This window comes from Terrapene carolina, unplaced genomic scaffold, assembly GCF_002925995.2.
Source record: "Terrapene carolina triunguis isolate 2854851 unplaced genomic scaffold, T_m_triunguis-2.0 Scaffold232, whole genome shotgun sequence".
NCBI classification, from domain to species: Eukaryota; Metazoa; Chordata; order Testudines; family Emydidae; genus Terrapene; species Terrapene triunguis.
Window position 1 is genome coordinate 7,535,290 of NW_020664583.1, and position 27,750 is coordinate 7,563,039.

At 38.9% G+C, this 27,750-nt stretch overlaps 1 protein-coding gene across 6 annotated transcripts in view; it reads left to right on the forward strand.

Moving 5' to 3' along the window:
* Positions 1-27,750, forward strand: part of PBRM1 (polybromo 1) — an 81,530-nt gene that overhangs the window by 31,471 nt on the left and 22,309 nt on the right. For all 6 annotated transcript variants that reach the window (XM_024195696.1, XM_024195698.1, XM_024195699.1 and 3 more), the window contains 10 exons: positions 9,959-10,100; positions 10,804-10,901; positions 14,077-14,353; positions 16,281-16,386; positions 18,816-19,458; positions 22,079-22,290; positions 23,298-23,483; positions 24,641-24,798; positions 25,686-25,952; positions 27,518-27,663. In XM_024195696.1, coding sequence (XP_024051464.1) covers positions 9,959-10,100; positions 10,804-10,901; positions 14,077-14,353; positions 16,281-16,386; positions 18,816-19,458; positions 22,079-22,290; positions 23,298-23,483; positions 24,641-24,798; positions 25,686-25,952; positions 27,518-27,663 — 2,235 coding nt within the window. The remainder of the gene's footprint in view (positions 1-9,958; positions 10,101-10,803; positions 10,902-14,076; positions 14,354-16,280; positions 16,387-18,815; positions 19,459-22,078; positions 22,291-23,297; positions 23,484-24,640; positions 24,799-25,685; positions 25,953-27,517; positions 27,664-27,750) is intronic.

Genomic DNA, 27,750 nt, shown 5'->3' on the forward strand with positions numbered 1-27,750 from the left:
TCTCATTTTGTTTAAGAGGGAAGGATTTTCAAATGCAGTACGTGTTTCCAGTATACCCCTGGGATCTTTTGAGGTTGGATCAGAAGAGACTAAACTTGTTCTTGAGCTCATTCTTTGAAATCTTTCCATTACTAACACCATCAACCATGTACTTTAGATTTTTCTTGGGTTTTCTTTATATAAAGGTTAGCATACATAGGGTTTACTGAGTTACAGTGGTGCATTGCTGAATAGGGCTATGATTTTGGCTAGTTTAAGCCTCACTGTACAAAATAAGCGAATGAAAGGTTCTGTTACCCCAACTTTGCTACTTTGGGTGGTATTTAATTTTCTGCTGAAGGCATATCTCATTCTGTAGAGCTGGAAAAGTCATGATACTTAAGTTTTACTAACTTTGAATAGAATTAGATTTGTTAAAAGTACTTAGGTCAGGGGTGGGCAAACTATGGCCGGCCTGCGAGCTCCCGTTGGGGAGCGGGATCTGGGGCTTGCCTCGCTCCGGTGCTCTAGCCGGGGCACTGGGTCAGGGGCCGCTCTGGCGCTCCAGCTGGGGCACTGCGTCAGGGACCGCTCTGGCGTTCCAGCCGGGGCGATGAATTGGGGGCTGCACCACGCGGCTCGGCCCTGCTCCAGTGCTCCAGCTGGGTCGGGGGCCGCACCACGCGGTGTGACCCTGCTCTGGCCGGGGCACTGGGTCAGGGCCTGTACCACGCAGCTCGGCCCCGCCCTGGCGCTCCAACTGGAGCCTGCTCCACACGGCTCCCGGAAGCTGCAGCATGGATCCACTCCGGCTCCTAAGTGCTCCAATGGGAACTTCAGGGGCAGTGCCTGCCGATGGGGCAGCATGCAGAGCCGCCCGGCTGCGCCTCCGGATAGGAGCCGGAGAAGGGACATGCCACTGCTTCCAAGAACCGCTTGAGGTAAGTGCCGCTTGGAGCCTGCACACCTGAGCCTCTCCCCGCTCCCTAATCCCCTGCCCCAGCTCTGATCCCTCTCCCACTCTCCAAACCCCTCGATCCCAGCACAGAGCACCCTCCTGTACCCCAAAACTCTCATCCTCAGCCCCACCCCAGAGCCCGCACCCCCAACCAGAACCCTCACCTCCTCCCGCACCCCAACCCCAATTTTGTGAGCATTCATGGCCTGCCATACAATTTCTATTCCCTGATGTGGCCCTCAGGCCAAAAAGTTTGCCCACCCCGACTTAGGTGAATAACGTCCTTTATCACCCATTATATGCAGACAACAAGCACCTGATTTTTAAGAGCGCTGCTCATGTGCCTACGGTATGGCAATGCTACACATGAATGTCCACATGGCCAATTGGCACCTCGCTATCCAATCCATGTGAATGTGCTAATCAGTAATTTACTCATGCCTTAAGATTTTATGCAAATATAGTTTTGAATCTTCAACCATATTTCATGAAAATCAGAAATCCTTCATTTTGCATTGCCTTGGAAAGGCTTGTTCTAGTTAGAATAGAAATGCTATCAGATACAAACCTCACTTGCAAAATAATTGAGGGAAACCCCTCCCCCCCCCCCTCCTTTGTTTAAAAGATGGAGGATCCCTCCTCATGTGTTCTCTTCTCCTTCCCACCCCGCTTTGTAGAGCGAGGTCTCAGTTTTACCTCACATGTAGATCCCACAAGATATGCCTGATCAGTTTCTTCTTCACCCGTAAACCAGCCTTATGGTATTCTGACTTGTCAGGTAGAGATATTTGCACAGAACCTCTGTATGACAGAGGGGGCAGGTTTAGAATTTCAGATATTTTTCTGAAAGTTACATTTTCTTAATAATCTTATCCCTGCTGTTGTCACTTCAAGATTGGACTACTGCTGTGCACTCTACATGGTCATACATCTAAAATCTATTCAGAAAACAAAGCTTGTGCAGAATGTAGAGGCCCATGTACTAACGGGTATATTTTTCCAGGAGGCACATGATGCCAGTGATCTGGGGTCTGCACTTTCTCCCTGTTAGCTTCCTGGTGAAGTTTAAGGTGTTTTAACCTATAAAGCACTAAATGGTTTGGGACCTACTGACTTGAAAGATTACTTCTCTCCCTGTACCATACAGTTAAACTGTGGTCACCATAGGTGGTCCAACTAGGATCCCCTCATTATAGAAAGCAGGATATTCATAGACTCATAGAAGATTAGGGTTGGAAGAGACCTCAGGAGGTCATCTAGTCCAACCCCATGCTCAAAGCAGGACCAACACCAACAAAATCATCCCAGCCAGGGCTTTGTCAAGCCAGGCCTTAAAAACCTCTAAGGATGGAGATTCCACCACCTCCCTAGGTAACCCATTCCAGTGCTTCACCACCCTCCTAGTGAAATAGTGTTTCCTAATATCCAACCTAGACCTCTCCCACTGCAACTTGAGACCACTGCACCTTGTTCTGTCATCTGCCACCACTGAGACAGTTGAGCTTCATCTTCTTTGGAACCCCCCTTCAGGTAGTTGAAGGCTGCTATCAAATCCCCCCTCACTCTTCTCTTCTGCAGACTAAACAAGCGAGTTCCCTCAGCATTTCCTCATAAGTCATGTGCCCCAGCCCCCTGATCATTTTCGTTGCCCTCCACTGGACTCTCTCCAATTTGTCCACATCCTTTCTGTAGTGGGGGGCCCAAAACTGGACGCAGTACTCCAGATGTGGCCTTACCAGTGCCAAATAGAGGGGAATAATCACTTCCCTTGATCTGCTAGCAGTGCTCCTACTAATGCAGCCCAATATGCCGTTAGCCTTCTTGGCAACAAGGGCACACTGCTGACTCATATCCAGCTTCTCATCCACTGTAATCCCCAGGTCCTTTTCTGCAGAACTGCTGCTTAGCCAGTTGGTCCCCAGCCTGTAGCGGTGCATGGGATTCTTCCATCCTAAGTGCAGGACTCTGCACTTGTCCTTGTTGAACCTCATCAGATTTCTTTTGGCCCTATTCTCTGTGAAAGACCTTTGCCTCTGAAGTTTAGCTTGTATTTGTTGAACGTCAGAGCACAGTGCAAAAAATTTGATAAAGGCTTTGAGATGGATTATGGTTTGGGGGGTGGGTGAAGAGGGATGCGGGTATGTTGTTGGCTGGTGAGCTAATTTATTGTATCATGCTGGTGGGTTAGTGTTCCTATGTGTATTTAAACTTACAATGCATTGATAAGGGGCCTAGAACTTGTGTATGATGTGTATTTAAAATCTAAATAAATAAGATTTTCTGAGATCTTTAGGTCTCTAAAGGCTTATCTATACACAGTTCTTGTACCATTTTCAACTAAATCCGTTTAGAAACAGATATGGTTACATCAGTGCATAACCTGCCCCACCCCAATATTGATATAGTTATACCAATATAAATTTACAGAAATAGGATTTACATTGATATAGTTAAATAGGTACAAAAACTGTGTTTAGACCAGCCCTTAATAAAGAGGAATAGCATAAAGAGGACTAGCACAAAAGTAATGGAGAGAAGATTGTATTGAATAAAGAAATGCAGTATTTGTGGTGTGTATGTAGATGGAATCCATCAGGAGTCTTCAGAAAGCTGAGCAAAACCTTTCTGCAACACAGCAATCAAAACACATTAACTGACTCCCAAACTATAGTCTAGGAAGTCAATTAGGAGTCTAGAATTTTTAAGGTGTGTATTTTCATATTACTATCTTCCAATGTCTTAACATTTCTCTATCTTTGTACAAGAAGACAAATACATCAGTGTTGCACAAGAACATTCACAATGTATACACTGCTAGAATTAAAACAAACTTCAGTTAGTTGGCTCAGCAAACAATTGAGAAGCATGAGTATTGCATCTATGTACCTTATGTGCCTTCGAGGTGATGAACTTTAGCATAAATGTGTTCTTTATCCCAGCCCTAATGATTACCTCTATAGCAAATACTTCAGAATGGAGAAGGGGTAGCTTTTTTCCTTCTCCTCCCACAGCAGTAAAGATGGAGGGTACTCTTGCAAATATTTGGAAAGTTCTACTTGAAAAAGTATTTACTATTCCTGACTGTCATGAGCTTCATAATCATAGTTCCATTAGTCCATCTCTGATTGAGACTAATTTTGCCGTACTGTCTGTCAGTGGTGCGCAAATTTGGTGGGTGGGGGGAGGCACAAAGAAACTTCAGCCTTTCACCCTTTTAAAAAACAAACATACAAATAAAAGCACAGTCTTATTTTCAACGATTTGGTAAGTTTCATAACTACAGCAGGTCTGCTATGCCCTTAACATTAATTTAGATATTTATTAATTTTAAAACTCATTTAATGATTAGTAATTGATTATTAAAAGACATAAACTGGGAACATATATAATAATAGTTGAGAGCCTGGGATCCATAGAATGAGTCAGACACTCTAATACTAAACTGAATGAATGAATAGTCTCACCTCTGCATTTCCCCTGCACCTTCCAATGTGAAAACCTAATTTCATATTACAAGTAATGCAAAAAACCCAGTTTCAGATTACAAGTAATGGAGGGGGTGTCCGACAAGTTCCGTGAATGGTAAGGGGGAGCACGGCTGGAAAAGCTTGCATACCACTGGTCTACGTCAGTTGTCACAGTCCTCTGAACAAAGAAATACAGGTCTGTCGCATCTTACGCTGGGGTTACGTTCCGCAGTCAGCGCGTAAAGCGAAAATCGCGTATAGTCAAAATGACCCTTGAAAATCCCTTAAATCACCCATAAAGGACAGTTTTGTGTATACAACCCTGTACAGTACTATGTATTGTATACAGCAATGTACAGTACAGTATATAATAGACTACATATGCAAAATATAATTTTACAGTATTTTTAATAACATAACAGAGAGACAGAAGAATGAAAGAATAAAAAATGAAAACAGTACAGTACTGTAAACCTGAACAGTCACCAGTCATCCTGGATATTCTTGCTAGTCTTGTTCTGTACACACACGAATGATTAGTCTTCCTCTTCCCCTGACAACACTATCATTGAGTCGTCAGGGCTTGATGTCGATCGAGGAGTGACGGAGAGTGAGTCGTAGACGAAGTGGTTGGCTCTGGTTCAGCTCGAGAAGTTGATTGTGTAGGCTCTGCTGCTGCTGGTTGTTTTTTATTTAAAAACATGGTGATTGGCAACTGTCACTGTTGTCTCTTGAGCTCCTCAAACATTTCTTGGTACAGTCTCAAATCATCTGTAATACTACATGTGATTTTGAGGCTTCATTCCATAGAAGAATCATATTCAGAAATTAAATCATTCAAGTGTTTCGCTGCTTGGAACACTTCAGAAAATTTATGAAGATTCCAAGTTGCTGGCTCTTCCTGTTCGTCATCATCTTCGTCTTCTGTAGACGATTTGATCAGTTCCTCTAACTCTTTGTTAGTCAATGTTTCTCTATGGCCCTCAATTAATTCCTCAATTTCTTCCTCGAGGATGTCGATGAAGCCATCACCACCCACTTGCCTGGCCACCTGAACAATGAGTTTCACTTCTTTGTCAATGGTCGGGAAACCCTTAAAATCATTCACATAGTCTTCCCATAGGTTTCGCCAACATGCATTGACTGTTTCAGGCTTGATTGCATCCATTGCCTGTTTAATATAAGTGATGCAATCAGCAATGTTGAAGGACTTCCAACACTCCATCACATTAACATTTGGATCAGCTTCCATAGCGGTAAGGATCCGTGAGAATGTAAGCCTCATGTATGTGGCCTTGAAACAGCTAATGACGCCTTGGTCGAGAGGTTGGAGGATGGAGGTGGTATTGAGGGGGAGGAAAAACGACTTCAACGTCCTTATGCGCAAACCAGAGTGCCGCAGGGTGGCCAGGAGCATTGTCTATGATCAGCAACACTTTAAAGTCAAGTCCTTTCTCTTCAAGGTACTGCTTGACCTCCAGAATGAAACACTTGTGGAACCAATCCAGAAATAATGCTGCCGTCACCCAAGCCTTTTTATTTGATTGCCAGAACACAGGCAGGAGATTTTTGTTCTCCCCTTTTAGGGCACGGGGATTTGCAGCCCTGTAGAGCAAGCCCGGCCTTATTAAATGCCCAGCCGCATTGCCACAAAGCAACACAGTCACACGGTCTTTAGCTGCTTTGAAGCCAGGGGCTTGTCTTTCTGATTTCGAAATGTAAGTGCGGGTGGGCATTTTTTTCCAGAAGAGCCCAGTCTCGTCAGCATTAAAAACTTGTTCTGGAAGATAGCCCCTTTCCTCTATGATTTTCTTTAATTATTCGGGGTAGGCTTTTGCTGCTTCCTCATTGGCAGATGCAGCTTCACCAGTAGTCTGCACGTTTTTGAGGTTGAAGCGGTTCCTAAAACTGTTAAGCCAACCTTGGCTGGCTTTGAATTCCTTCTTATCAGAAGGCTGTCCCTCTTCGGCGGGAGGTTTGAACAGCGCATAGATGCCAAGAGCCTTTTCTCGCAACATGTTGCCATTGATATGAACCGTAAACGTGTGCCTGTCTTCCAGCCATAAGTTTAATGCCTTTTCAGTCTTCACTAAAGTCTTATCACGCACGTGGCTCGTCACCTTAGCAGTTACTGGAGCACTTGATGCCACGGTTTGACGAATTTCTGTCTCTCGAATCTTGATGGCACGGATGCTAGATTCGTTGCGGCCGTATTTACGCGCCACGTTGGTGATGGACATACCGTCTCTCAATAAGTCCAACACAGCCAGTTTTTCCTCCAGCGTTGGAACAGATCGCTGTTTCTTCGGTTGAGCACCAGATAAAGTAGGTGGCTTACGTTTAGAGGCCATGTTATACGAAAAATACGTACTGTATCTTTAAACAGTACAGGCACAGTAGAATCTCACTCAGCGCGGCGAGATGCACACAGTATGAGAGGCACAGGGGGACTGAGTACTGTAGTGGGAACAGCAGCACTGTAGTGGGAACAGTAGATTCGCTTCTCCCATCTCACACTCACTCCGGGGCATACGCACTATTTAAACTGTTGGGGTTTTTGTTTGTTTGTTTGTTTTTTTGCCAACCCTCCAGGGTTATTATAGGGGAGAACCGTATCACAGGCCTAAAGACATGCTGTTGCTGTCAAGTCCCCCCCCAAAAAATATTTTAGTGGGAACAGCAGATTCACGTCTCACGCTGATGGACTCGCCTGCACTTTTTTTTTTCCCCCCGACCGCGTAAAGCTGAAATCGCACATGTTGAATGCGCATAAGCTGCGACAGACCTGTATTAACAAAAAATATTGGTCGGATGCCATCACATTCCTTGAGAGAGAAGCAGGATGTTTATTTGTGGGAACTTCTCTCCCATTGCACTCCTCAATGGACACTTGGAGTTAGTGTTTTGATGAATCTTTCATGTATAGGTTCAGTTCTAACTAGTAATTTTAGATAATTAGCTTAATTGATTCCCAATTAGTTTATGGGAAAAGATGTCAAAGAACATAATAAAATAACACTTTAAAAGTGTAAATTGCATGCTTACATTTTCTCCCTTGACAATGCAAATCTGATTTACATACCACGTGTAAATCCCATCAGTCAAGCCATAAGCAAATAAGTGTCTAGTCATTTTCACATTGGATAATCCCATGTAAATTGGGAAATTTAGAATAATATTAAAACAGCCTTCTTTTTAAAAACATACATTCTTTTGCAGTTTCCCATGACACTTTCTACCCTGTGTTGCCTTGTATATGTCTAATGGTGTATTGTCCTTTTTATATTTAAATGTTCAACAAGGATGTATGTATGTACATGCATGCACACATCACATACTTGTCAATAACTTTGTTAGACTTGAAGAATTTAATATATTTTATTATACAAGATCTATCTTAAACATAACAAACAAGCATACTATCTTCATCAATTTTCTAACTAGTTGGAGTAAAAGCATCCTATAGTGTTTGATGCTAGACAAATGGAAGAGGCACAAAACTTATATTTTCATGAATATGGAATATTAAATCACCAAGTACATCACATAGAAGAGAACTTGAAAAAACATCCTGTATGCTTAGTGTCTGTTGTTTAAATAAATAAATAAATAATCTCGAAGTAACATATATAGAATGCATAGTGCCAAATTCTACCCTTTTTACACCCAGGCAAATAGTTGATGTTAATGCAACTGCACAACGCGCAACTCAAGACTGAATTTGGCTCATAAGTTAATTTGTACCAAAACCCCTTAGTAGTGGATTTTGATAATCTATAATGGAAAAGAGTGATACCCTTGCAGTATAGATTGGGGGCAGGGTTGCAAAAAAAAAAAAAAAAAACACTGTTGTTTTTTTTTGAAAAAAAAAAAAAAAAAAAAAAAAAAACAATAAAAAAAAAAAAAGGGGGAAAAATGAAAAAAAAAAAAAAAAAAGTCAGTCTGCTGCTTATTCATGAGTATTAAAAGTGAGCTAAAAAAGATTTAAAAGAAATTAACAAGCTATTCAATATCCTAAAGTGTTAATAGAATGTGTTGATTTAAAATGATAAATTTTAAAGCAAAATGTTAGAAAATAAGTTCCTGTTCCTCTTAATGTTCAGGATCTTGGTTCAGGAGTTTATTTCTCCCCCAAGAAATATATTCTGGTAGCACCGAAAGGCCTCCACCAGCTATGGGGCCAATTGTGTAGGCTCTGTACAAACATAAATGACACTCTCTACTTACAGATTAAAAGACATCACATCAGATGGATGTGACAAACAAGCAGGGTGGGAATGAGGTGTGAGGGAGGTGGGATAACAAAAGTAATAGGATATGATCAATTTTTAGCCAATCATTAGCAGTACTCACAACTTGCCTGCCTGCCTAGCACAGTTGCCAACTTTCACGCGGTAAATAAGCATCCTGGCTTTCAGAGTAAACCCAAAATCAAGCCAATCTCATTTCAAAACAAGGCCAAACCAAGCCAATCCCTAAGAACCCCAACACTCTATGTGACTAGTTCCCCCCGACATGCAGTCTGGGACTGTGGTGGGCCCGCTGTGCACCCCGACTCTCTCGCCTCCCTTCCCCCTGCTTGCACCCCCTTACCCCTGCTTGCCGGGAGCTGATAAAAAAAAAAGCAATAAGCTACACCAAGCAAAAATCTAGAAGACAAAAACTAGCCAATAAACAACTCACAAACCAATTAAGCCAAAAATAAGCCCAATTTCTATGTTTTTTCCCACGGGTTTGGCATGTCTGCTGCCTAGCTATTTGCAGGTATTGTGTGCTGTTTTGCGGATACCGGTTTTCTGTATACACTTTAGTTGAGGTGAGTTTTGATGGGGGACTTGATGAAAGATGAAGTTTTTGAGTGGCAATTTTTCCAACACACAAGGGGAAACAGGAGAAAGCAAAAGGTGCTTGCAAGTCAATGCCGTCTGATTGCAATTTGTTTCCAGACATGAAATGACTTGATGGTCTCAGACCAGTTCTTAGTAGTATTTTCATAACAAACTTTACTGCAGTTAGCACTAATCTACATGCTTGTTGCTGGCAGTTTTAGCAGAGGCCAAAAATTGACAGCCTGATCCAAGAAGGTGTGGAGCACCACCAGTTCCCGATAATTGGAGCCATTGGCACTTAGCATTTTTAATGTGGCGCTGACTGCTTTGTAGGACCATGCTCACAATGAAAATGGGGATTGAATTATCTTTTTATACTGCAGGTGGTCCTTCCAGGCATGTTGGAGCAGTTATAGGGGAAACTTGTACTTCTGCCTCACACGCTATAATCTATTCTATGTACAAAAAGAGGGCTAGAGGCTCCAGAGCTGTCAGTAAGGCACCTTTCCTAATGCTAAATTCACTTTAAAAAACAAAAACAAAACCCAAACCCTTTGTTTGGCATGTCCAGTTGCAATGCTGAGGTATCAAGGCACCATCAGAACACATTCCTCCACATCAGAGTTCTTCTGTTATTGACTTGCTTGGAAAAAAAGCATTTGAAATAATTACTTTACAGTGATGGACGATTGTGAAACAACATAAGTTGTCTGTCTTTTCCACAGAACCAAATTGAAGAACCATGAATATGAAACTCTAGACCACTTGGAGTGTGATCTGAACTTAATGTTTGAAAATGCCAAACGCTACAATGTTCCTAATTCCGCCATCTATAAGAGAGTACTGAAAATGCAGCAAGTTATGCAGGTATAAAGAGAAGAGTAAAACAATCAAGATAACTATATGTATGAATTTATTTTCTTTAGGTGGTAGTTCTTGGAGCTTTTAAATGTACAGTAGTATATTTGATAATTTATTAGTGGTTCTATATGTTCAACAATGCAGTTTTTATGGTTAAGTATCCTGAACATATTTTAATGTTCAGAAGTTCTCAATGCATCCTATACTGGGTGATCTGTCTTTGTCAGGAAATAAATCTGCAAAAATAATGTGCTGAATGTGGAGTGGATCTTCTTAGTTATTTCTCCAAATTACTTTGTTTGCAAGTAGATTAGAATCAAGCTATGAACGTAAGTACAAGAATCTTTAAAATTGACAGATACAATATAGCTAAAATGACTTTAATAAGAGGATGCTAACACACTTTGTGTATCGTGAATTACAACATTTAACAGAGCAGTTCAAATAGCTGCTAATCTGAAATAGCATTGGCTTGAATTGATTCTTCAAAATATTTTCATGTCAATTTTTAATACAATTTTCTTTTGTGCGGACGTCTTTCATTGAATTACAGTCATTGGAAATCTTTTAATGGTGCTTTAATATTTGCGCATCCTACAGCTGTAGTTGTGTCTTTCTCAGTGAATCTGATCTGTGCAGCTGTTTAATATTCATTTATTCTGGGAACATTCAGTAATGAGTCTGACACTAGGGATTTGCTCTTTTTCAGGCAAAGAAGAAAGAGCTAGCTAGGAGAGACGACATTGAGGACGGAGACAGTATGATCTCTTCTGCCACATCTGATACTGGAAGTTCAAAAAGGAAAAGGTATGCATTTTTGTTTTTCCTACAGACATCTTTTTGTTGCTCCTTTCATTTGTCATATAGAAGAACATTAAAACATCTATGTTTAAGACTTCATATATGAATTCTAAAACCATGAAACGTATCTCATTTATCAGTTATAATTAATTGTTTTATTTTTCCATACTGACATTTTCTTACTAATATGTAAATATATAGCTGTCAGGAATATTTATACTTCAGTTTCTTAAAATGTATGATGCTGACATTTTACATAATTACAGTATGTAATACTATGTGTGTTTCTCACTTAAGATATAGTATTTTCAGTCCAAATAGTACTCTGTAAGTTCTTGTGATTTGTTATTACACGTTATCTGTAACTAGCAATTATGTTGCTCCTCTTCCCTTGTTTTCCTCACCCATGACTCTCCTTTTTACTATTGGTTAGTAATTTCTGAATGAAAAATAAATTGATTTTAAAAATATATTTTCAGTTTTCACATTTTATTGTTAATCTTAAATCCTGTTGCAAGATATGGGTTTTTGATTGGGGAAAACTCCCTGGGATAAGATTACTGGATTTTTTTTTTTTATCTGATCAGGACAGATCAAGTATAGTTTCACCATGAAAGTTACAGTGGGCCACCTCTCCCTTCCTTCTGATCTCACATTCCCCAAGTATTCTATCAGAAATCATCATGGCCAAGGAGGACATAAATAGACCAAATGTAAGAGAATAGGATGATTATGGCAGGTGGTAGAGTATTAAAATTTGTGTACATCAAACACAACAAAACAAAACACTAGACATAGTGCTCTGAAAGCATTATAAATGCCCACTAAGATCGTAGGTTTAAAAATATCATGTTTGAAAGATAGAGTCTAACCCATCCATTCTTCCTCATAACAGTGAAATTTGTTGGTGTAAACTGAGATTCAGGTCCCTCCATTGTTGCTCCAGCCTGTTACTATCAACTTTCCAGGTTCTGAGTTTGCTGTTATGCTAGGGAGAGGGACTGGAAAAAAGCAAAACCAGATCAGAGCCATCAAAACAAGAAATTCTTTTATTAGCATGATTATATAATTGTAGCAGCATCCTCCATGTTTTCTGGATTGCAGTCATCAATCAAAGATAGAAACTTCTCTGCCAAAAGACCAGTAACTGAGCCATATAGGAGGTGGTACAATTTGGTGATACCATTGGGGGAAAAGAGATCCTGAAAGGTAGCTGAGTGATCAGAGAGAGAGAATAAAGTGCCAAATAAAGATCGGCGAGGAACAGACCACAAAAATTGCAAGTCTATGTAACTTGTAGAATCAGTGGATACTGCTGACACAAGCAAATTAAATTGTCCTTCATGCCCTAAAATCATGTATTGCATTGGATCCTCTTATACAAGAGAATATTAAAATCCTTTAAAAATAATCTAAGAATTAATCGAAAAGAAAACGAGTAGGGCTGTTAGAATGATGAAATACAGTAGAGTGAAGAAAGTCAATTGTTTTTGTTGCTGCGCTAAAGATATAGTTGTACAAATGAATTTTGATTTGTAAATGCAATCATTAAAACTACATCCCAGTGGATGAAAAATCGATAAAGTGAATAGAATAAACTGAAAATTCAGTTAGTGGAGGTGAAAAGCTTTGAGGAATTCCAAAGGATAGCAAATACAGTGAAGGGCCTGAGTAAAACATATCCTGACATCCTGAAGGAGGCTGATGGTGTACGCAGCTTGTTAATGAGGTAATTCTTTTGAGTGTCCCTTTCAATGTGCAAATGCATGACCCAAACCTTGAGTGTGGATCAGTATGTTGCTATTTCTGCCTTGTAATTTTTTCCCCTCATTAACTTTTATCAGACCCAACATTAAAAATGGAACTGGGAAGCATGCAATCATAGAAATGTAGGGACCTCAAGAGTTTGTCTAGTCTGTGTTGACTCTGTCCATGGCTACTTAAGAGAATCTCCAACTGAATCTCCTGCCAGTGAAGAAATTTAAAATGCACTTGCTGATTTTTAATTTGTATAGCTAAGAAACCCTTTTTCTTTCTCCATCACATTGTGATTTATGTCGTATTACATCTGTTTTCTGGTTTGGGTTTTTTTAATTGCTTGTAATGGTGGTGTCTGCTGTTCCCAAGTGCATCATGAAATAGCCGATTCATCTCACAAGAGTGTCCTGGCAAGCATAGATTTTTTTTTTTTAAATGCATAAAATGATTTAATTGGAGAGGAACTAAATGTTGAAATGTCTGTGCTGCAGCAATCTTGGAGAATGTTCTGTGTACCACAGCCTATTGGCCTATGAAAACAATTCAGAAGCTACTTTCTATTAATTTGTAGAATTATCCTTCTTTATATTTTGTCCTTGTGATACAGTATATGTTGTGAGAAATGTGGAAAGATTCTTACAAGTGGAGAAAAGTCATAAGTCCCCTTGATGCTCTGTATATAGTACATTTTGCCAGTGAACCAGTCATTTAGGGCTAAATTTTTAAAAAATTGCCTCAGTTTTTGAGTGTCCAGCTTCAGAAGCTTAGGCTTGATATTATTTTTTTTTCCCAGGGTGGTAAGTATTCACAGATCTCATTGACTTGAGCACCTCTGAAAACCAAGCTCAAGGTTTGTGAAGTTGAACACCCCAAAATTGAGGAACTCAGAATTAGAGGCCACTTTTAAAAAAAAATGTAGGTCTTACAAATGAAACTTACTTCATCTAGGCACAAGAGTTTATGAAATAAGATGATGCGTCCACCCATTCATTCTTTTTGTCTAATAGGTAAGTGCAGTCATAGAGGTTATAGGTTTGAAAATGCAGAGTCTGACTCCATAATTTGAGGAATATTCAGAGTAAGGCAGCATCCTTCATGAAAATAGTGATTTGTTTCATGCTGGGGAAACTTTTTTATCTCAAAGTGGAGCAAAGGAAGACGATAGGTGGTGTTTTAAAATTAGCTGGCTAGCTCACCTAGCGTTGCACTTACCTATGGACCCAAATTCTCTGGTCCTACTATCATCATTCTGTAACTGTTTTTAAAATTGGCGTGCACACATTTCTAGCATGGTGGTGGTCTTTATACACAGGTACTATGCTTTTTAAAAAAATTGCATTCAATGTATCTTGCAGCAAAAAGAAAAAGGCTGTTCTGGTGTGGGTGAGAAAAAATAACTTTTTTCCACTTTTTTACCCAACAGTAAAAAGAATATAAAGAAGCAGCGAATGAAAATCTTATATAATGTTGTTCTTGAAGCTCGAGAGCCTGGCACAGGCAGAAGACTCTGTGATCTATTTATGGTTAAACCCTCCAAAAAGGACTATCCAGATTATTATAAAATCATCTTGGAGCCAATGGATTTAAAAATTATTGAGCATAACATCCGCAGTGATAAATACTCAGGGGAGGAGGCTATGATAGAAGATATGAGGCTAATGTTCCGAAATGCAAGGCACTATAATGAGGAAGGCTCACAGGTACTGTTTAGATTATCCAGGCACAGTTACCTTCGCGCTTCATTGCAGAAGGCAAAATTGTGTTAGAATTTTGTAACAGTCAGTCTCTGGTTATTCCTTCCAGTAGTTACGCTAACAGTTACAGAATAAGCATATGCACCCCATCATAGCACTTGCTCTAAACCAGGAATACTACTACTTCTGTACAGATATATTTTTGTGTTTAAATATTGCTTCTGCCTGCAGATATATGCAGACATAAACACAGCACCTTCCATTTTAAATGTACGTCATTTAACTGTACAATTTATTTTTTCATCCTGTTAGCTGTGTTGGCTCTTACACTGCTAAGAAAGAGTTAGCTGTTCTATTTTCTTCTAGTGCATAATAAACGGTTGTTTACTCAGTTCCCATAACTTACCCCCTGTAAACCCATTGAAGGCAATTGGATTACATAGGGGTCACTAGGGACCTAATTTAATCTTCAGAATTTTTGTTACTGTGGGGTTATGTGTTGGATGTAAATAACTCAGTTTGGCTCTTAGATCTCAGCATGATTTTGCAGGGCTCGTAGGTGGAAATGGTATTTCAGCTACTCAAATGAACACATTTGATAAAGAAATTGATGAGAAAAGGTGAACATGCAATCCCACCATGTTATTTTTATAATCTTGTCAGAATGGAGATGCAGTTTAACTGCATAGTTTACATATGGTCATTATCTCCGTTATTAAATTAAATATTTATCTACTATGGTTAAATATATATTCTGCGAAGTGTATGCAAAAGAGAAATACAAATCCTTTAACAAAGTAATTACCTTGGATGAGTGAACAGAAAGTGACAAAGAATTAAGTGGCTTTATTATTTATGGACCAAATCTTGAAGTCCATAGTCAGTCCTTAGTCAGGTAATGCTGAGTCAACAGCTAGCAGAAGAAACATACATTCATACTCCATTGTTGACAACATTACTGATGGCAGTGAGAAGCTGGATACTCTGGCCTTTTGTGATCGGAAAAGAAATCATTGATGCCTTAAGAAAAGTAAAACACCACTGATATCTTACTATATGAGGGCAACTAGAATGCGTGGTGACTGCAGTAATATGGAAGATATGATTAATAAGGTGCATACCAATAGATGTTGTTTCTCACTAATGCCAAACATACTCTATATATAGCTTACAAACATATTTCTGCTTGACAACCTGAAGTCATTAATACAGCCCATTGAGCTGGACAGCATAAGCAAATTTAAGAAACAATACTGGTCTCTTGTTCTTAATCAGATCATTGAAATGTCTAATGTGGCAAGTGATGAACATGCATCTACATTTGCAAATAATTTGATTCTGTTTGATTAGCTATATTGGCAAAGAGGCATGAAACCTTATGACTGCAAGTTGCAACCTGAACTTCGCTTATTTACTTGTCCTGCAAATATATTTGCCTGATGACTACAGCAACAGCAGACTGTTAACAAACAAGATCTTTATATTCTTTCCAAGATGGCTTAACAGGATTTTGATCATAATGTAGAAATTGACAGTGATAATACTATACATTGGAAAGAACGGATGCAGTCTTTTGGGGATGCAGTCTCAAAAAAATTTGACTTATGAACGAGTAAAGAGGACAATCTAATATAGTGCCTTTTTCTGAAATATCCCAGAGTTCTTTACAAAAATTACATATAGGAAGTATTTCATCCTTCACTGAAATACGGACACATTTGGGGTGGAATGAACCAGTTGTTTTAACAACATATTGCAACACTATACAATCATTCAAGAGTGGAAGCGAAGAATATTGTGCTCAACTGAAACTAAGGAGTTAACTCTTTTGTGTTAAGAGTTTTCTTGGTATACTCTATTACATTATCATAAGGAAACAAATAATCTAAATATTGTTTTATTATTTTTCTTTCAACACTTTAATGACTAATAGGTATATAATGATGCCCATATCCTAGAGAAGATTCTTAAAGAAAAAAAGAAAGAGCTGGGACCTCTTCCTGAAGATGATGATATCGCTTCCCCTAAACTAAAGCTAAGTAAGGCAGCCTTGTGGATTCCTACTTCTTGGTAAATGTTGATATGGAATAAAATGATACAGATTAACATTAAAATGGAAAACCATATTGCCATACATTCAAGGCAGGTTGCATAACTTGTGCCACTTCTGAGTCCAATGTACACTAAACTGCAAAACTGAATTACATTTTCAATATCATCATAATTGCAGTGGATATTGGTATGTGTTTGTGCTGAAATTAAAATTAAGAGGTGGGGGGTGGGAAAGTCAGAATGAGAGAATCTATATGAAACAATTTTTCTGTACGGGCTAGGTTAGAATGAAGAAGAGAAATTCACAATAACTGGAATATACTTATTGGTATCATACCTCATTCATCTGATTGGAGATATAATAAGCATATGTAGTAAGCTTTGAAACATCAGAAAATGGTTCAGCAGCAGCTAAAGTGCAAACAGATTAAGGAACAATGCCAGGAGCTAGAAGATCTGTTCTGTTTCCATAGACATCCTTTGTAACTTTGTCATTTACCTTCCTTGTGTCCCATTTTCCCATCTGTAAATTGGTGATATAATATATTACACAGGGGAGCTGAGTTCATTAATGGGTGTAAAGTGCTTTGTGATCCCCAAATGAAGAGTGTGATAAAATTGCAAAGTATGGCTATCCAACTACAGAAGCAGTTTCTCCTCCCTTGGTGTTCACACCTCTACTGCTAGCAGAGCACCTCACCCTCCCTGACTGAACTAACCTCGTTATCTCCACACTGATTTATACCTGCCTCTGGAGATTTCCATTACTTGCATCTGAAGAAGTGAGGTTCTTACCCACGAAAGCTTATGCTCCCTATATTTCTGTTAGTCTTAAAGGTGCCACAGGACCCTCTGTTGCTTGTTATCACCTTGTTAGTGTTTCATGGGAATTTTTATGTGTTAAAATTAGCATAATATAAAGGTAAGTCAGTAGAATAAATATGTCCCCCTATTTATCAATTTTATAGTATGTTTAAAGAAGAATACTTTAAAAAATGTAACCAAAACACACAACACACCTCTTAGAAAATGCTTGCACCTACTGTTGTTATAAGTAGCACCTATGGTTATTGTAAGGGAAAGAGATTAGAGAAAATATTTTTCTCTGATTTATTTTTTCAGTGTCTTTATGCATTTGATAACATGTTGTATATAATGATTTCTGGCTATGTTCTGCCACCTTTAATCGTATACTGAATAGTATCTTATTCTGTGAGTAGTTCTGCTGATTTTAATGGGACCACTCAAAGTAAGATACTATACAACATGAGTAAGGGTGGATCAGACCCTTAGTTTCCCCTGTTGTGTATTTGGGTCTTCCACAGCGCAACAAAGAGAAGTGAAACATCTTTAAGAGAAAATTATTGTAAATCCCCTTACAATGGCAGGGAAATTCAGCAGTAGGTGGTGTTCTTAGAACTATTTTTCACTCCTTTTTAAAAAAAGTAACTGAGGCGATTTCAGGTTGGTGCTGCTCCTTTCATATGTGTGTGTTAAGTTCTAAACTGAGTAAATGAGCAAAGTGCATAGAAGGGTATTTTTAAAAAAAGAAAAGCACACACGCCATATTGAAGCATCACTGAGGATAAAAATGCAAAACCACCAAGAAAGTATAGATATGGAAGAATCCAAGTGCAAAGACTACGTAGTGCTATAACAATTGATCCTGTATTAACAAATAGCTAACCTGATTGGTAGCCCCATTTGAAGGCATTATTTTACATTTTACCTATAATAATTCTACCTAGTTTAGCTTAAATCTGCTGTGTGAGGGGAAAACTCACAATAAGTGGGATTCTTAGGATGTGTCACGGCAGTTGGGAGTGTGCCTCTCAACCTGGTAGGGAGACTTGTGCTAGTTCGACTTGAGCTAGTGCACTAACAAGAGCTGTGTGGATGTTGCAGCACCGGCAGAGGCTCAGGCTAGGCACACCCCCAACTGCAGTGTAGACATACCCACATGTGAAAATCCCCATGAAGAAAGAATTTTAATGGCTTTGAAAAATCCACATGAAGAGAAGATTTTAATGACTACTGAACTGAAGTGAGAATTTCACACAGTGCTATTGTGTTGGCTTCCCTTATAGTCTTTAACTTTAGGCTGATGTGCAGTCTTGAATGTATTATTAGTGTTATTTTATACTTATGGAAGACAGGCTTCAAAAGTTTCAGATCCAGCACTCGTATGTTGTACTAAATTGTCCACGGTGAAAACAGAGAAAACCATCTGAGAAAAGTAATTAGTAAGAGCTGATGGAATAGAAATGAAAAAATTGTATTTGTAAGTGGCATTGCTAATCTGGTAGGGTAATGGTGAACTAAGTTACCTGAGCCATAGAAAAGGAGTTTGTTAGGGAAGTAAGTGCACAAGGTTGACTGGTTTTTGTACATTTGTTGTTGTTTTTTGTCTGTCTAGGTAGAAAAAGTGGTATTTCCCCTAAGAAATCAAAATACATGACTCCAATGCAACAGAAACTGAATGAGGTGTATGAAGCAGTGAAGAACTACACAGATAAACGAGGCAGGCGATTAAGTGCCATCTTCCTGAGGCTTCCATCTCGATCAGAACTGCCTGACTATTATGTAACCATTAAAAAGCCAGTTGACATGGAAAAAATAAGAAGTCACATGATGGCCAACAAGTACCAGGACATCGATTCCATGGTAGAAGACTTTGTAATGATGTTCAATAATGCCTGCACTTATAATGAGCCAGAGTCTCTGATTTACAAAGATGCCCTTGTCCTACATAAAGTTTTGCTTGAAACTAGAAGAGACATAGAAGGAGATGAGGATTCTCATGTCCCCAATGTAACATTGCTGATCCAGGAACTTATCCATAACCTTTTTGTATCCGTAATGAGCCATCAGGATGATGAGGGCAGGTGTTATAGTGACTCCTTAGCTGAAATTCCTGCTGTTGATCCCAACTTCCCAAACAAACCACCTTTGACTTTTGATATTATCCGAAAGAATGTAGAAAATAATCGCTACAGGAGACTGGACTTGTTTCAAGAGCAGATGTTTGAGATGCTAGAGAGGGCAAGGAGGATGAACCGGTGAGTAAAACCATACATGTATCAAACCTTAGTCTTGTCAATTTAATTTTGAGTCTTTCACTGGTCAAATAATTCCCATTTTAAAAGACATATTATCTTTCCTGTTAGTGTGCTAGGGAAAAAGCAACTTGCTTAGTTGGGTGCCATCACCTTCAGCAGAATTTAAGCTTTCATTTAAAGTTTGTAGCCCCTGTCTTTGAAGTTAACCCTGGCAAAGCAAGGTTAAAGCAATGCAGGGCTATCTTCCAAAGTTGAGGGAAGGCAAGCTCAGAAGAGGAGCTCAGCGGGCAGCCACACAGTGGTAAAAAGGAGACCATTCAGAGGTACAGAAAAGCAAGAAATGGGTTATTTTTGGGGGGAGATGTTGTGTAGAGCAGTGGTCTCCAAAGTGAGGTGCGCAAGAGGATCCTTGGGGGTGCGCGGCAGGAGGAGGTTTGGTTTTTTTTGCTTCGGCAGTTTGGGCGGGAGTCGGAGCGGCTTTTTTCTTTTTTGCTTTGGCAAAAATGGTAGAGCCGGCGCAGCAGGGGGTGCGTGCTCAAAATTTTTTTAATGATAGGGGTGCGCGATCAAAAAAGTTCGGAGACCACTGGTGTAGAGACATAGACTGTCATCTAACAATAAAGTAAATCATTTCATTGGGCTACTGCGTTTTTAAACTGAGTTAGTATATTTCTATAGAAGAAATTTTGGAGGGCTGTGCCAGAAGGTAAAAATGTATTTGACTGCAGAGTCAGCCTTTTCAGCCTCTGATCAAGATTATAGCAAGTTCTGCTATATTAATTGCCTTTAGTAGATCTCCCATTTAGAGCAATCATTTCTATGCAAGGTTTCTTGAGATGTGCAAAAATATGCAGACATATAGCTTCCTGCTTTCCACTGGAGTGGGTCAAATAACATACTTGGAGATGTATGTTAAGGGCTCTTAAAAGAGGACAGTGATCAATTGTTCTCCATGTCCACTGAAGTAGGACAAGGAAAAATGGGATTAATCTGCAGCATGGGAGATTTAGGTTAGATATTAGAAACCCTTTCTAACTATAAGGGTAATTAAGCTCTGGAATAGGCTTTCAAGGTAGGTTGTGGAATCCCCACCATTGTAGGTTTTTAAGAATGGGTTGAACAAACACGTGTCAGAGATGATCTAGGTTTACTTGGTCCTTTCTCAGCACCGGGGGCTGAACTTGGTGACTTCTCAAGGTCCCTTCCAGCCCTACATTTCTATGATTCTGTATATAGGGAGGGTTTTCCTGCTGTAACTTTACTAGGAAAGAAGACATGTGGTGGTAATAAAATCTCTTATTTAAAAAGCAATTAAAAAGATCATCTGGCATGACAATGGGTGATGAGTACAATTACTCTTTTCAATTAAAGAAACAGCTTTTTAGTTTCTCAGAAGTCTCTCTTTCAAAAGCAGTAAAGTCCAGTTACAAAATACCTTCATTTTTGGCTGGTTGCCTATGATTTCTCAGAATTTCAGTTGCACTATATGAGAATGCTTATCTGACTTGTATGGAAATCAGCTTTTCTTTTTTGTTGTACTTGTACTTGTTATTGGAGAGACTGGCACATTATTTCTCTCTTCAGAGTACATGCAGGTCATCCGTAAAGATGCCCTCTGACTAAACTGCAATTGGATTTTAAAAAAATTTGTCCAGATGACACATTTTAGTTTTCCTAAACCTGAGAGAGGTGAAATGTTATAGCCATATGAAGACTTGGCAGTGTAGATCTCCAACCTGTCTTTTTTGCTCCCCCCCCCCCCCCATTGTGATTCATAATAACTAAAATTTAAAAAGAAAAATCAAGCTTGCTCTGAATGTTCAGCGTCAGCAAAAGCAGCATTAACCCAAATATCTGTTCTTTTAAAAACAAAATAGTATTCTGATTACTCCATGCTGTTTTGATTGGAAGCTATTCTGTTGGGTAATAGAATATTGATCATTGTCCTATTTAAGAATAAGGAAACAAAACTGTACTAATCTCCCCACCTAAAAAACAGTTTGGCTGAATATACAGCAAATTCTTTCATTTAAAAACAACAAACTGCTGAATGATTTTAAACACTGAACAAACACAACACTAAATAGAAATACAAAATACCCATAATGCATCATTTTGTACATTTTCCTTTTGTAAATACTCCTAAGAAGGCTGGATTAGGTTGCTAGTGCTTTGAGAGATCACTTTTTAAAGTGCCCTATAAACAGGCTATAAAGGTACTCTGATAATACTGTGGTGCAGGCCATATTATAAGTCCTAAATAACTTAATTGTGTAGAAGTATGTTGTTTAATTACTGGTTGAAAAGTAAAGCACAGATGTTTGGTAATTTTAAAAATTGGATAAACAAAAACTAATATGCGTGCATTTTATCTCTGATTTTTTTACTATAAAAGTATTTTTAAAGACAACTAAGAGGAAATCTGCTTATTGCTAATAGAGCAGTATCTGCTGAATTTTCTGTCACTTTACCTCTTTGTTGAACAGAAGTTATCTGGTATACACTGAGTTGTTGTAATTTATCCTTAAATGTAACAGTTGATGAGTTTGTATTTAGAGTACTGTTTATTCCTGCATAAGATATATTGTCATGTTGTAATCTGTCTGTCATTTCCATGCAGGACTGATTCAGAGATTTATGAGGATGCTGTGGAACTTCAGCAGTTCTTTATTAAAATCCGTGATGAACTCTGCAAGAATGGAGAGATTCTTCTGTCACCAGCACTCAGCTACACCACCAAGCATCTTCACAATGATGTAGAAAAAGAAAAAAAGGAAAAGCTACCCAAAGAATTCGAAGAGGATAAACTCAAAAGAGAGGAAGAGAAGAGAGGTAATTTCATTTTCCTTTCAAAACTACAAACAGTTGTCTTTTGTCATGCTTTCATTGCTGAGCTAGGCCTTCGCTGTTCCTGCTGGAGCAACTGTGTTACTGAGGAGGAACTAGGTTGCAGCAATGTGTGGGACAAGGGGGCCTTTGTAAAGGTCTTCTCTGTCACCCTCCTCCCATGCAGTCTCTGTGCTCTTCATGGCTTTAAAACAAGCTACAGGGAATGAATAAAGATGTCTTCAGGCTCCCTGCCACTAAGAGGGGAGGATGACTCCCCACTCTGCCTCTTTACTTGTCCCTTCAAATAAAGAGCAGGGGGTTGTCCTTTCCCCACAGCACTAAGATCAGTAGTGATCATCTTTATTCACTCCCTGCAGATGGGCTCAGTGCTACACGAGAGCAAGAGATGGTGGCTCTCGGTATAGAGGACAGGAGAGAGGCAACAGGGGTGACCTTTCTAAAGGTCAGTGAGTTCATTTTCACTTACATGGAGGCCTCGATAAAATATATCTGAAGATCTGGGCCCAGCTCTACAGCAGCAGGAGGGAGAAGCTAGGTGGAGCATAGATCATGCTCAAACCATACCTTGGAACTAGAATCCACTGGGTATGGTGTGGCACTCCTGCGTTACTCTCGGGGAGCATGATGGAGGGACCATCTTTTTGTTCTGTGTTTGTACAGCACAGTGGGGTCTTGATCCATGACTATGTGTGGTCCTGTGCACTACTGCAATACAAATAATAAATAAGAATGTGTCAGACATTGGCCTCATTCCCAGCTCTAGCTGGTCAACAAACTTTACTAATCTGCAATAGTGCTCCAACTTGCTGCTGTCTTTCTCTTTCCCTCATCCCACAGTAAGGAAGGTTTTACTTAAGTCACTAAACAAAGGTGTCGTGATTTAACTCATGGAGAGCCAGTGTACTGTAACAAGGTGCTGTTCTTAGAATCTCTCTTCTCTTCCTTAGATGGCTTTTAGTAATTTTTGTTTCCTTTTATGTTGAAATAAGAAGCTGAAAAGAGTGAAGATTCTGCTGCAGGAGCTGGTCTGTCGAGCTTACATCGGACTTACAGCCAGGATTGCAGCTTTAAGAACAGCATGTACCATGTTGGGGATTATGTCTATGTGGAACCTGCAGAAGCCAACCTGCAACCTCATATAGTCTGTATTGAGCGATTATGGGAAGATTCAGCTGGTAAGGAAAATAATGCAGTAGAGCTTCTTAATATTGCTTGTTAAAACTTCCAGTTTGAGTTTTCCTTGTGTAGAGCCTTATTATTCTGCTTACAAGTGTGTGTGTGTGTGTGTGCGCGCTGGCGTGTATTTTTATTACTTCTGAAACACTTGATTTAAAGGATTTTGCATGCTGGGGAGCTTTTGGGAGTGCTAAATGTCCTGTATTTTTCACATTATAAACATCCTGTAGATAACACCCTTGCCTTCTGGTCTAGGAAGGCTAGACGTGGCTCCTTCCAGAACCCATCAGCGCTGCTTTTGAGTCAGCTAGGGAGGAACAGAAAGGTCTTGTCTAAACTAGAAAAAGTATCCATTGCTGATAACAGAGCCAGTGTTGAACATAGTTAAATTACAAGTGTACCACAGGACAAGCCAGCATCATTTCAGAACACGTGGTTAAATTCCAAAACAGTGTTAAATATGGCTTGTCCTGAACAAACTTACAATTGAATCATAGAACCAATTCAACCAAAACTCTTGCTTTTGGCAGAATACATGAGGATTGAGACTGAGAAGTTTTATGGTACTGTTAATACACTGGGCCAGTCTGCATACAATTTATTTTCTCTGATTTTGAGTAGTATCAGTGTCCATTAATGGTTTATAAGAAAACTGTGTAGTCACAGCTTGACTCTGTCAAAAGTAAGGAGATGGCAAAACAGGAAAGGAGTTATTGTTAAAAATGTACATTACAATCTGTTATCCAAAGATCTGTGGGAATGTCCCAAATTTTCAGATAGTCAGGAGTGATAGACTCACAGGCTTTTTCCTGTCCTTGAGCATAATTTTCAAGGCCTGCACAGTCAGAATTTATAGATTGCAGACTGGATTCTCCAAGGCTCAATGGCCTTAATTCTCCAAGGCTCACCTGGCTCAATGGCATTAATTTCTGTTGTGTTCTTCTGAGTCAAACATCCATAGGAGAAGCGAGCCAGTGAACTTCTTACATATCCAAACCTCACTTATCTGAAACAGTTGAGAAACATTGTCCTATTTTGGATCGGCGAAGTTTGGATGTACCAGGTATTGCTATATAACTGTTTGATTATTAACACAATCTACTGTTGTCTTTACTTCCTTGTGCAATAGAAAATATATCCTGTTTTTTGCTTTTAGGGGAAAAATGGTTGTATGGCTGCTGGTTTTATCGACCAAATGAAACATTCCATCTTGCAACACGAAAATTTCTGGAGAAGGAAGTTTTTAAGAGTGATTACTATAATAAAGTTCCAGTTAGCAAAATTTTAGGCAAATGTGTGGTAATGTTTGTTAAGGTGAGAGATTAAATGGACTAATTTGTTAAACTATTTACTGATTTGTGCACTATTTTTTAAAATAAGACTCAAGGACTCTCACAGTACCTGTATGAAATAACCTTTTCCCCCATCATGTCTTACTGCTTGATACATTGCCTCTGTAGTAGAGAAAAAATGACATAAAGTTGCATTATTTGTTTCTCAGTGTCAGTTCAGCTATAGAAATCACATTACACATCATTATCAAATTTGTTGATGTTTTGAGAGATAAATAGGGAAATTGCAGGTAACGTCTTAAAATTTTCCTCAAAATTTTTAGCTTTAGTTTTTAGTGGAAGGAGGGCTGGATAGCTCGGAGGAATGGTAATGGGATATAGAGTTTCACCTCTACATCACAGTTTGATTCCACCCAGGTCAGTTGTGTTAAAAGTTCTTATGATCTGAATGCTTTTTGGCCTGTGTAGAATGAATCAGCTCAGTCCAGTTCTTAGTGGATGTTTTGTTTATGTAACTAACACAATCACTGTGACAATCCTTGTTGGTGTTATAATCAAAGATTAAGTGGGCATAGAGCTTTCATTCCTCTCTCAACTCAGTGGTGGTCTTTCCTGCTCAGAGTTCAGACATACTGGCAAGTTAATGTTGGGAAAACAATTGCCTGTAATAATAATTATATCTGTTTGGTAGAAGAAGTGGTATAATGTAATTCTCCTAGGCTGTCACCCTGGTACTTTGCATTGAATTTAACACGCACATTTAAAAAACAAACAAACCCAAAGAGAGACTTCGTGAATAGATTGTACTTCTGTGCCAGAACAAAAATCAGGCTGGTATATATAACCTCTGTCTCCATGCATGTTTCTGGAAAATTTCATCTGAAATGATCCCTTCTCTTCACTCAACAGGAGTATTTTAAATTATGTCCCGAAAACTTTAGAGATGAGGATGTCTACGTCTGTGAGTCTCGTTACTCTGCAAAGACAAAGTCTTTTAAGAAGATTAAACTGTGGACCATGCCCATTAGCTCTGTAAGGTTTGTCCCTCGAGATGTGCCCCTGCCTGTGGTCCGTGTCGCTTCTGTGTTTGCTAATACAGACAAAGTGGAAGATGAGAAACACACTGAAACCTTAGAGGATAATAAAGTGGGAGACAGTATCCTTAATCTTGAAAAGGTAGGCAAGATGATGATCTGGATATTCAACTGAACTGGATTTCAGATCAGAGATGATGAAAATGTGAGCATTCATGTTTTAGGTTTCACATCCTTCCAAAAAGCTAAATCAGTAGAGAAATAAGAAATGACAATACATCTCACTTTAAAATGTGTAAAAAAAAATTACATATATAATTTGTGTGTGCATACTCCATATAAATAATTGAAGCCTTGATTCAAATAAGTGTTAGCCCTGTTTGTGCCTTGACGATGTTAGCTACTGGCCACCTACGCTCTTAAACCTGTCATGTACCTGGTTTTTTTAATGAATTTTGGAGTTCTCAAATTTACCTCCGAATACATACTGTATTCAAATGCTGGACTAATCTGCGTTACAAGCTATCGTTTCTCTCATTGTGTCTGAAATTGTTTTTTTCTTTTCTTAACCACCTTTAAAAAAATTTCATCTACTTAAGTCTGTCCTAACGCTAGACAAATCAGTGAGACTGAAAAATCTATTTTTAACTCATCCCATTGCTGGTAGGTATTGCAGATATCCTTTATATTTAGTTTTTAGGTATCAAGTCTTCATTAAATAGAAATAGAATAGTAAGCATTACATGGTGGTATCATATGCTTCTCTGTGACATTTTATCATATGTCAAACATCGCTTATTTATAGTTGATACTTTGATGGTTTAAAATCATCTGACAGTCAGATACTTGGCATTCCTAGGGACTTTTTTCTTGCTAACATATTGAGAAAAAAGTTTTGTCTTTCATTTCTTATATTTAGATTTACAGAGTGAGCCTATTGTACATTCTCTGTGCTCAGTCACATAATTTAAAAACAAAAAAAGGAACATGCTGACCACCCCCCCAAATAAAAGCTAGAGATGTATGTTCTGATTTATCAAATGATAAAACAAAGGAATAATCTTATCAAGGATCAAGATCACAAGGTCTGATCCTGCCATGTGTAGAGCGTCCCCTATGAGCTGCCAAGTTCCCTTGGCTCCTTTTGACTTGAGGATACAAAGGTCGTGATGTGAGTTTTGGATAGAAGAGTGGGAATTAAATAGGACAAACAGCATGGAATTTTTAAAAATATGCATTATGGTGGTAATTGTGCCATTTAAGGTATTAACAGTGAATGCCTTCACCCTCAGTAATTTGACCAAATGCCTAATTTAGTTGCCCCGACCATGTCATCATGTTTACTAAAACAAAGTGAGGAATATTGTAGTTTTGCTTTAACCATACAAGATAGCTAATTAATGACTTTGATATCAATAAACCGACAAAGTGCCAATGGACCATCAAATTGATTATCTGGAAAAGCAGCAACTTTTTATTAGGAATTGCAAAGCTAACCACTTTCATAGCCAGCAAGCTTGACTTTGCCTTTTAATTTTCAGATTTCAGGGCTTACATTTTTGGAAGTTTGTGTGTACTTTTTAACTTATTTTCAGTAAAATTAAGATTCAATAAAACCTGTTTCCCTTTTACCTACTCTAGCACCTTTTTCCTTTTGTAATCAATTTTCCTAATCTCACCAGTTTTTTAATATATATGTTGATGTAGGAGAAAGAAGATGTTCCAGTGGAAATGTCAAATGGAGAACCTGGTTGCCACTACTTTGAACAGCTCCGTTATAACGATATGTGGCTTAAGGTTGGGGATTGTGTCTTTATAAAATCACATGGCTTAGTGCGACCTCGGGTGGGCAGGTAGATAATTTTTCTTCTCTGTTTGTAAATTGTAGCTATAAAGTTAGCATAATTAGACAACTAAAATCCATCTGTTTTATAAAAGAT